At 40.7% G+C, this 10,596-nt stretch overlaps 1 protein-coding gene across 1 annotated transcript; it reads left to right on the top strand.

Annotated features, from left to right (window-relative positions):
* Positions 1 to 2,440: 2,440 nt before the first annotated feature.
* On the top strand, positions 2,441 to 8,643 carry b4galt4 (UDP-Gal:betaGlcNAc beta 1,4- galactosyltransferase, polypeptide 4). Its single transcript, XM_076020535.1, has 7 exons — positions 2,441 to 2,598; positions 3,929 to 4,479; positions 5,296 to 5,528; positions 5,648 to 5,835; positions 5,967 to 6,089; positions 6,794 to 6,898; positions 6,982 to 8,643. Exons 2-7 carry the CDS (start codon positions 4,221 to 4,223, stop codon positions 7,115 to 7,117), a joined length of 1,044 nt encoding a protein of 347 aa, XP_075876650.1. The 5' UTR covers positions 2,441 to 2,598; positions 3,929 to 4,220; the 3' UTR covers positions 7,118 to 8,643.
* The last annotated feature ends 1,953 nt before the right edge of the window (positions 8,644 to 10,596 follow it).

The raw sequence follows: 10,596 nt of genomic DNA, 5'->3' as shown, positions 1-10,596 counted from the left end.
TTATTATGGACTGAGCCCGAGTGTATGGCTGGCTCAAACAAAGCCAGTCTACACTAAGGCAAAGACTCTATCGCATTTGTAATGTTTCTTTATTATTGTCATTATTATTATTTTACTTAGCCCCCTTACCATGATCCAAAACTCCCCAAATTTGGCACACAGGTCAAGAGTGGTGCTTGTGCACATAATTCACACAATTCAAACTCTGTAACCCTTGATGATTCCTGCTTGCAGGGCTTGGACTGTTTTTAGGATTGCATCTGGAGAATACAACCCATTTTAATACACTGCCAGAAAGATACTGTTTTAATAGGAATGGCAGATTCAGATCCACCCCTGTACAATCTGATAAAAAATAAAATATTTTGTACATTTAAAACAATCTATTTGATTCTGATTAGTGCTGACCCCGACAAGAGACACGGCTCGAACATGCTTTGAGCCACGTCTTTTGCAAGGGCGAAAAACCCATTGTTTTCCGAATGAAAAAAAATTGACCAGTTTTTAAACATCTTCTCTTAAAACCGCAAATGTTTGAGGCATGAAAATTAGAATAATATAGCCAAGACTGTGAAGATCAAACACTGCGGTGTATGTCAGCGAGATCCCCTCAATTTTATTTTTTTTTTGGTGAATATTTACATATGGGGTATACGGACAAGTGACACCATTCTTATGCATCTTTCCACCTCATTTTGACTCTTTTAATATAATCCAAAATGAGCAAAAATTGGAATGCAGGTCAGGACCGATGAAAAATTTTATAAAATGCAAAAATGAAAACTCTAGGTGCTCCATAAAGCCACCTACAGGCTTAAAACACAGACCAGGACTAGAATGACTTTAGTGGTTGTAGATACATTGAACAAGATTTTTTTTTTTCTTTTACAGTTCTTTAATATGGAGTTCCACAAACAGGTGGCAGTAAAGTTAGAGTGAAAGAGTTCCTACCGAAGCCGTTTACTCAAGGTTTTTTAAACTTCCGTATATGACAGGAAACAGTTTGATGAACAAAAATCTCCTTAGGATCATTTCACAAAAATACAGCATGTTCATTTGACAGCTCATATTGGTCCGGACAGCACAATTCAAGCCTTTTAAGGCAAGCAGAAGAAGTTTCATACTGAAAAATATTTTTAACTATACCGCACAATAACAGGAGGGTTAAGATACAGTCACACACCGAAGCAGTTTACTCGGTTTTAGGCTCTGCCCCATCAACCTGCTCTACATTCCATTTGTTTTTCTTTATTCACTCTTGTGGCGTTTGGCCTAAAGGTCCTGTACTTCTAGATATTGCTGATATGAGGATGCCCTGAAATCCTGTAATAACATCCTCTCCGAGATGATTTTGGACATGCGTGTCTTGATTTATGGTGCAGAAGAAGGTAGTTGCTTGCCACATTTTTGGCTATCCCCTTGCTGAAAAAGAACAAACCGCCGACTGTCTACTGGTATCTTGCAGCTCGCATATCACAAGTCTCTGACACCTGGAGACACCACAAGCCAATCTCACATGGTAATGCCATTTACACAGGAACTTACAGTACACAGATACATCCCACCGAGGAAGTGGGGAGGCCTTTCATGTTCAACTCAATGGTGTTTGGTTCAGAAAACAAAGAGACACACACACACACACGTACATATGTATATATATATATATATATATATATATATATATATATATATATATATATATTGGCCGGATTTATGATTTATATATAGATAAAGCTTGATTTACTGCCCACAAATACATTAATGCAAGTGTTTACTCACAGTACAATAAAAGTTATTTGGTGTTCCTACCCATGGAACGTTCTTCTGTATATATATATATATGTATATATGTATACACACACACACACACACACACACACACACACACACACACACATATATATATATACACACACACACATATATATATATATATATATATATATATATATATATATATATATATATATATATATACATATATATATATATATATATACATATATATATATATATACATATATATATATACATATATATATATAAATACAGAAGAACGTTCCATGGGTAGGAACACCAAATAACTTTTATTGTACTGTGAGTAAACACTTATTAATTAATTAATGTATTTGTGGGCAGTAAATCAAGCTTTATCTATATATAAATCATAAGTCCGGCCAAATATTTTACTTGTTGCCTGGACCTTTCAAAGGAGTCATCCAGTGCAGCTACATTCTTAAACTTTATATGTTTTTGAATACTGTGACTTCCTAGTTGACTTCATAATATTTACCAGTTTATACTTGTTTACTGTAAGAAATGTAGTGTTTGTAGGTGTGCCAATGAACCTAAATGTGAGATTAGGTTCAGATAAAAGTATTTTATGTTGGAGGGGTTTTTGTGACATGTTTTATCCTGTTGTGCAGGTCCCACCTCCCCGCACTGGTTTTACTGAAGAAACTTCTCTTCTCGACAAAGCCTCTCCCCGCCCTCGTTTGTCTTTACGAAGTTCTCCTCTCGACAAAGCTCAACATCAGTCGATTGATGTTGACTTCACACGCTATACTCGTGTCCTTGTTGGCTGGTGAACTGATGAAGGTATGTACGCCAGTGATTATAAAACGAACTTGATCTAAAATAAATAAATAAATAAATACAAAAATAAACAATATATATTTACATTTAATGAGAGGAAAATGTGGCTCTGACACGTATAGTGCGGCTGGCACGGCGTATTTATCCGCCGAAGGTTATGTTTTTTACAGGAGCTAGAAGTCTAGCTGAGCATCGTCGCACACACTGGCTGGCTAGCCACGTTAGCATCGCCATGGCTGCGTTGTTAGAGGATTTGCCGTAGACTCGTGTAAATTAAACTACTGCCAAATTGTTTCATACGTCGGTCTTACTCGACATTTACAGCCACACTGTCAATACGAAGAATCCGTTACTCGGACGTTTGAGGTGCCGCTCTGACCCCTGTGTAAACAATTACCGTTAACTAAACGATAGATAACGTCATGTTGTAATCAGGTCTTCTCCAGTTGACCAGCATCAGCGTCGTCGTGTTGAATAGACCAAGTAAAAAAACCAAGTAGTTTAAAATAAAACTTCGGCATTACCTACGAGGGGCAGGAAGCCATGAAATATAACGCCGTTATTACAACTGAGAGGGTTTCCTTGTTGAGATGACACGAAGGCGATCGTGTTCGTCGCCAGTGGGGGATAACACTACGTTTTTGTTTGCTACAGGCTGCTGCCATCGTTTGGCTTAATTAAAGAATGCCCACATTCCTCGAGTGTATTTTGTTTCAATGTAACTACAGTACTCGACGACAAACTAATGTGATTTGTGTATGTTTATTTCGCGATCAAAAGTGTTCACTGAGTTCAGGGCACTACAGGAGTCTTGCGCTGTTGGTGTGCAATTACAAAAAAGAGTTGGTCGCAAAGCAACAACAATGGACATCGTAGCTTCTTCTGAATCACATTGTCATGCAAAAACAGTGAGTTGGTTCAAGGAAATGTTAACCCGACATTGGCTGGCTTATTGTCAGTAGTCAATCAGCAAAATTGCCACTAATCAAATTGATCAGCATTTAATCTTATTAGTATAGGGGAAATGCATGGGGGTGAGTTTGGTAATGTGGCACTGATCACTCTCAAGGGGGTTACTGGGGTTGGTGTGAAGTTACAGGGTGTGACTCAGTGAGAGAAGTGCTGCAGCACAATAGGCAAAGAATTCAGGTGTGCGTGCACCAAAGACATCAGTATCCTAGGGTGTTTTTATTTTCAAATGGCAATATGATCACCATGAATTTGTTGTGTTTGTGTAAAAACTTTTCAACTGGTTGTCGTTTATCTCCACAGAATTTGTAGCATTGTCATTTCTATTCAATAGGTTGTTTTCTGTCCTCTCATTTATCCACAGTCACCAGAGACCTATTTTTGATTCAACCCCTGGAACTGCATTGGAGATGTCAGCGATGGACCCTCACTAATAACTCTGAAGCACTCCACAGCTATGTGATAAACATTCACGAACTGTAACTGGAACAAACTTTCCAGATTACCGAAGAAAATGACTGTTGTATGGAATGCCCATTAAGCACATCGCTGGCTGCTCTGGAGTTTTATTACGATGTGTAGAACAGGAAGAAAAAAAAACTTTGTTTATAACTGACATCAACCGCTGGTAAGGTTAATATTGATCCGCCTCAACAATGGGCTCCCGTTTGGCCGTGTGCAAGATCTTACGACGTGGAAAGTGCATCGCGCTGCTGCTCATCTCGTTGTGGGTAGTGGCGTGGATCACTTTTTCAGGGGAAAACAAGAAGTTGTTTCATGTTTTCTACCCCATGAGTCTGACGCTTGTCAGTCAAGACAGCACGGACAATACAGTGAACTTGAGGACGGCGGTGCCTGAAGACAGACGCACCCAACCACCCAAAGCTGAATGTCCTCAGGAGTCACCATTGCTCAGTAAGTGCACACTCACAGATGTCAAAGAGAGGTGTGTGTGGCTGTGTTTCAAACAGGTTTTTTTTTTCTTTCTTTTTTTAATCACAGTTCAGTTTTCATTTCCTGGACTCTTGTTGAGTTTGCTGTGTAGAATTCTTCTAGACTGCTTCTTTTGCATTTGTCTCATTTCCTTTACACTGACAACATGAATGTGAAGAATGGCACAGGTAAAGAAGATAATTACTAGGCAGCGAACCAGACAACCAGGGTGTGTCCCGGTCGTTCATCTGCTGTGTCCACAGGGACACTGGCTATTGCACAGGGCGTGTTCACGCTGTGCAATGTGATGACTTGACACCACCAGTGGAGCAGTACCTTTCGTAGCTCAACCCGCAGGCTGTGACCGCGATTTGTTTGTTTTGGGTTACAGTGGAAACAATCTGGGACAACATGGCAGGAAAAGGCTGTTCCGTCTGTAGATATAACTTTTCTTATTGTGAAGTATCATAACACTATCAGTTTTGTTCCTGGCAATTAAATGCAATACCATCCAATTTTCAATACCCACTTCTTCCTGAACTCGGGGTTGCAAATGTCAGCTGGAGCCTATCCCAGCTGTCATAGGCGAAGTGCAATACCTTTACCTGTAATTTCCTCCTTGCCCCAAAAAAGGTCTACAAAAGAAACTCCAGTAAACATTTTAGCCTGGTATCTTTTAACCAGCAAGGAGTCTTTATGAGTGTTGGGAGTGTAGCTCTAAATTCATTTTCGTCTCGCAACATTTTTCCGTCTGTCACCGGTGCCTAACCCTTAGGTTTAATGTTAAAACATTCACAGAGGGGGCCGTGAAGTTGTCCTTTGAGCCCACCCTGACTCTGAAGGATGTGCAGATGGAAAACAAAGCAGTGGCCAAGGGCGAGTACGAGCCCCCAGACTGCAGCGCCAGGCAGAGTGTGGCGATCCTCATCCCACAACGCAGCAGAGAGAGGCACCTCCTCTACCTGATGCACCACCTGCACCCCTTCCTGCAGCGCCAGCAGTTACATTACGCCATCTATGTCATCCAGCAGGTGTTGCTCAAGTCATCCGCTGCATTTATTACAACAAGTCAGTTCCGCTTTACTCAGGGGACCAGAGTGATATTTATCTTGTGCTTCCTCTGTGCAAAACGTTTGTCATTAACATGAAGGCTGGCAATGCAACTTTCAACCGGGCAAAGTTGCTGAACATTGGCTATTTGGAAGCGCTGAAGGACTACAGCTGGGACTGTTTCATCTTCCATGACGTCGACCTCGTGCCTGAAAATGATCGCAACGTCTATGTCTGTGACAGGCAGCCCAAACACTTTGTGGTTGGCCGGAATGCCACCGGATACAAGTAAGTACAAGCCACAAGTCAGTGATTAATGCTTACTTATTGTCTAATGATGAATGGACATTGCAGGAGCAACAAAATCTAACTTCCTCACAGCTGATACCATATTTTGCATATTTGTTTTTTCGTCCCAGGTTGCGTTACAAAGGTTACTTTGGAGGAGTCACAGCTCTGACCAGAGACCAGTTTCATCAAATCAATGGGTTCTCAAACGCCTACTGGGGTTGGGGCGGAGAAGATGATGACCTGCTCATCAGGTGTGGGGGACACACAGACAACTGCTTCGTAATATCAGATGTTTGGTTTCTTATCTTGATAAGCGGCGATGGTTTGTCTTTAGTCTAGTTCCAAACTAATTCTCAGTGCTGTTCTTTGGATTGATATAGAAATAGGAGTGAGAATAAACAGAGTTGTATTTAGGTAGGTTTTGTTGCACTTATTCTTACTAAATCAGTTTATAAAGAGCCCAAGATAAGTGCATGTAAACTAAAGGCTTCAACAGGTTTAATATTTGATTAAAAAAAAAAAAAAAAGAGTAACAAAATAGAAGATCAGATTTGGGTGAGTATGGATATCACACGTTAATGCTAAGTCCAGGTCAATAAAGTAAAATGCACTGCTTTGATGTTTGTGTCCCCTGCAAGGACAAAGTAATCAGGCAGACCTGTTAAAATCAGATATGTTGCACCCAGCCTCTAGAATAAATCTCCTGAGCAGACTTCTGTCCAAAAATGCAATGCACTAACACCTTTGCAAAGTCACTAATGATAACACAACACCCTTCCTGCTGATGTAATTGAATTAACTGCGGGCTGTTGTAGTTCTGTTTAAAGAAGAGTTAACATTCCTTCTTTCGTCAAATTGTGTGTGTGTGTATGTGTGTGTGCGTGTGTGTGCGTGTGTGTGTGTGTGTGTGGGTGTGTGTGTGTGTGTGTGTGGGTGTGTGTGGCGCCTCCCGCAGAGTCCAGCTGCAGAAGATGGAGATAGTTCGACCCCCAGCCGAAGTGGCTCGCTACACCATGGTGTTCCACAAACGAGACGACGGCAACAAGGTCAACAAAAACAGGTGCGCGATATGTTTGACCTTTTTAACCCAATAAAGATGCTGCCCACAGTGCCGAGCCCTCTGAACGACCTCTCTCTTCCCAGGATGAAGTTGTTGGTGCAGACGTCCCAGGTGTGGCAAAAGGACGGACTGAACAGCTGCTCGTATAAGACTCTGTCGCTAGAGAGGACGCCTCTTTACGTGAACATTACGGTGGACATTGGCAAGCCGTCCAGCTGAGGAGTCTAACTGTGATCAAATGGAAATGGAGGTATATTTTTAACAGTCTGTTATGGGGGAGGGAAGGTGTATGCGGGATGCTGTTACGCACACAGAATGCACATTGTTGTCATGAGATTACATATTGTGTACGCCGACGTTGAAGCTGGCGTTTTGCACATTTTTGCACATCATGTGGCCTTTATTTGTTTTTATAACAACCTGCAAACATTGTCCAACCTTTGTGTTTTTAATGACACTGGCTTGAAAATAATCATCTATTTATAATAATATATACTTCCAGAACCTGACTGAATATTTCTGAGCTTTCAAATTGCAGGTGTCGCCATTTATTATTCTTTAAAGCTTTTCTCAGGATCGACAGGCGTTTTCCAAATATTTCTCCTGTTAAGAGTTTGTCACTGGAGCGTAAACTTTATTGCATAATCAAACTTCTGTTCATGTGGATTGCCTTTAACCTGCCAGATCATTATCCATTGCAGTGCAAGGCAGAGAGAGTGCAGGCTACCTCATGGACATTGGGTTTTAATGTTACTGTTTATCACAAAATGTAGACAATGTGTAATCTGATGTGACGTGAACGTTGAATCAGTTCACCAGAATAATGTGCATTAAGTGACTTTTTCTGACCAGTAGATGGCAGACAAGAGAACATTATGATATGTTGTTTTGTTTTGTTTTTTTAGCATATCAGTTTTTATTAACTTTAAAAGTAATTGGTGTGAATGTCAGTGAGATCTTAGTAATAACATCCAAGGTCTTCCTCACCTCAAACTTCCCTGCTAAATTTCTTTATCTGAATCACAAAGTGAGGGATCAACTAAGCCAGAAGCAATAATCATTTGTGAAGTGGTGATAATATCTACTGCCGGGAAAGACTGAATGTTATTTTAAAAGACGGTGATACTGTGTATTGTGTATTATAAGTTGACACAGTGTCTTGGGACACTAAGCAAAGCTTTATGATGTGTGAAAATGTGAGCGTGTAAATGGCCATAGATATATATTCACAAACGACACCTTTATTGAGCCTGGTGAGTTAGCCTGAATTCCATCTGTCATGGAAAGAATAAGCTGAAAACAATTTTTTCATGAGATCTTCATTCAGTTGGTGGTGGGTTCATATATTCTTATATTTAAGATGTATAATATTTACTGGGCACCAGAGGGTTCAGTGGCTTCCTGTAAAGAAGATGGTGGCCCTCTGTGTATGGAGACTGTGTGTTCAGTTATGGCTCAGGACATTCACATCATTGCAAGTTCTAAATCATCTGCGAGAGTGTAAAAGGTATTTGTATGAACAACCAAACCAACCAGGCTGTGGCCAGTCTTTGTTCAAGGAGAGACCTTGAATGGGTGAATAAAGCCTCTTCAAATAACAATCAATTTGACCTGTATGAAAAAGATTTCAGTCATCAAAGGATCTGCCATGTTTGCATGCTACTGTAATGTCTGGGATTTATGGGTTGTAACAATTAATACAATACAAGATGTGTTTGCTTTTAATAAATGTTTTTCTTCCAATACGTATTGTTTGTTTTTGCACTCATTCTCTAATATTTGATAAGGGTGTGTGTGTGTGTGGGGGGGGGGGGGTTGTGTGTCGGGGGCGGGCACACATCTACAGTGAGAGTCTGTTTCAAAAAAAAAAAAATCACACTGACTGTACTGTGTAGTCAGTCAATGTGCAACGCTTGAATCTGACCACAAGGGGTCGTTCAGAGTGCAGTTAACCAGTGGACAGTCAACTATGGTCACTTCTAGTCTCCTTATGGTCTCATTTGTCGGTCTGCACGGCATTTAAAAAAGCAGAGGACTCAGGTCTCTCCTTATTTGAATTTTAGGACAGTTACAGAGCTTATGGCATGGGCATGCAGTGGTATTTAGTCCCAAAAGGAACTATTTTAATAACCCAATACAGAAAGTGGAAGAAAAAAAAGTTTCAACAAAATGGCTTGTGTTTTTCCTCTGTAAAATTGATATTGGTGTAGGAAAAAACTAATAACTTGAGGTTTATGACTTTGGCATTTTACAGGCAAAAAAATCAGTCAGTCCCATTTCTTCCAAAAGCCATTCAGCCTCTCAGTGACTCATTCTATCTCAACTAAGATTTGTTTAGTGGCAAAAAAGGAAGTTGCTAAGGAAAAGCAAAATGCCACTGTTATAGCTGACTCATCATGTTTCCTTTTTATAATGCACTATGTGTCATTGTTTCACAATCCGATTATTATGCAACTGGCCACAAAGCCAAAGATTTGCACAATTTTGTTGTGACTAGAAAAAAAGGACACATCCTGCTATGTTTTGTTGACTTAACAGCTTTAAAAGTTAGGGTTATTTTGAATCTAGCGTGCAATTTGAAAACTGTAATCTCGATGTTCCAATCAACAACTGAAGTGGGGGGTAAACAACCATGCTTTCGGTGCTCAACATCCCCTCGGTGGCATTTAGCAGGAGTTGAGTCGTGTTGCAGCTCAGTGTCAGTCAGAGGACATTTTCCAAAATTAAAACCATAATGAGCCCTTATGTTTGAGACACAATGAAACGAGTTCTCAGCATCGGCCTGCTTCTCCCCACCCCCTCCTGCCAAACCCATTGCAAAGAAAGAGTGGGATGTCTGAGGGCTTGTATGGACAACATGATGTCATCTCCTCTTCCTATGCTGCAACAAGAGCGCTTTGTCTAGTGGAGGCAGCCCACATGTGACACGTTTAGCTCAGACCTCCAGCTACCGACTCTGAAGGCTTAACAATAAGGCTGACCGCACAAGCCAATTGTATAAAACTGACAAATTAGGACAACTCCTCTGAGACCTCGACAATAGGTTGTTTACACACATCCACATGTGACGAGAACATTATGGAAATATGACACTAATAAGTAATCTGTCAACTTTATGCGAATTCTTCTAGACTAGTGGTTCTCATCTGGTGGAGTCTCAGGACCCACATTGTTGTCCTTGATCATGAAGTCACAACCCAAATGTTTTCCACAAAAATAAAAACACAAGCCAACTTTCTATCATGTCTAGTAAAAAAAAAAAGGCGGGGGAGAAATGCCTACAAAGCTGCAACCCAATCAAAACAGCCCGTTTTGGGGTCCCGACCCACCAGTTGAGAAACACTTCTAGACCAGCCGATGGATATCAAACTCACTGATCACTGGGTGGTATTTCAGCGCAACACAGTTCCACCTCTGCACAACAAGATGCAGATAAGGCAGCACCCTTTGTGTTTGGACTTCCCTCTGTGTGCGTTCCAGATTGATTTTTTTTTTTTTTTTTTTCAAGCGGTCACTTGAACTGTAAACACAGCCTGCAGATGTGTGGCTGTGTGCATCGTTTGTACTGTGTGTTGAGACTGTTGCTGGGACAGAGCCCTCGGTGTGAAAATAGTTCAACTGCTTGATTAGCAAACTGACCATAACCAGAATAACCAGCATGAGAATGGAACATTATTCACTGATATAGAAAAGTGAGA

The sequence above is a fragment of the Nelusetta ayraudi genome, unplaced genomic scaffold, assembly GCF_046127955.1.
Source record: "Nelusetta ayraudi isolate G7.1 ecotype Tasmania unplaced genomic scaffold, CSIRO-AGI_Nayr_v1 ptg000011l, whole genome shotgun sequence".
Lineage (NCBI taxonomy): Eukaryota > Metazoa > Chordata > Actinopteri > Tetraodontiformes > Monacanthidae > Nelusetta > Nelusetta ayraudi.
The sequence above is the reverse complement of the archived record's forward strand: the minus strand, read 5'-3'. Positions and strand labels throughout refer to the sequence as shown.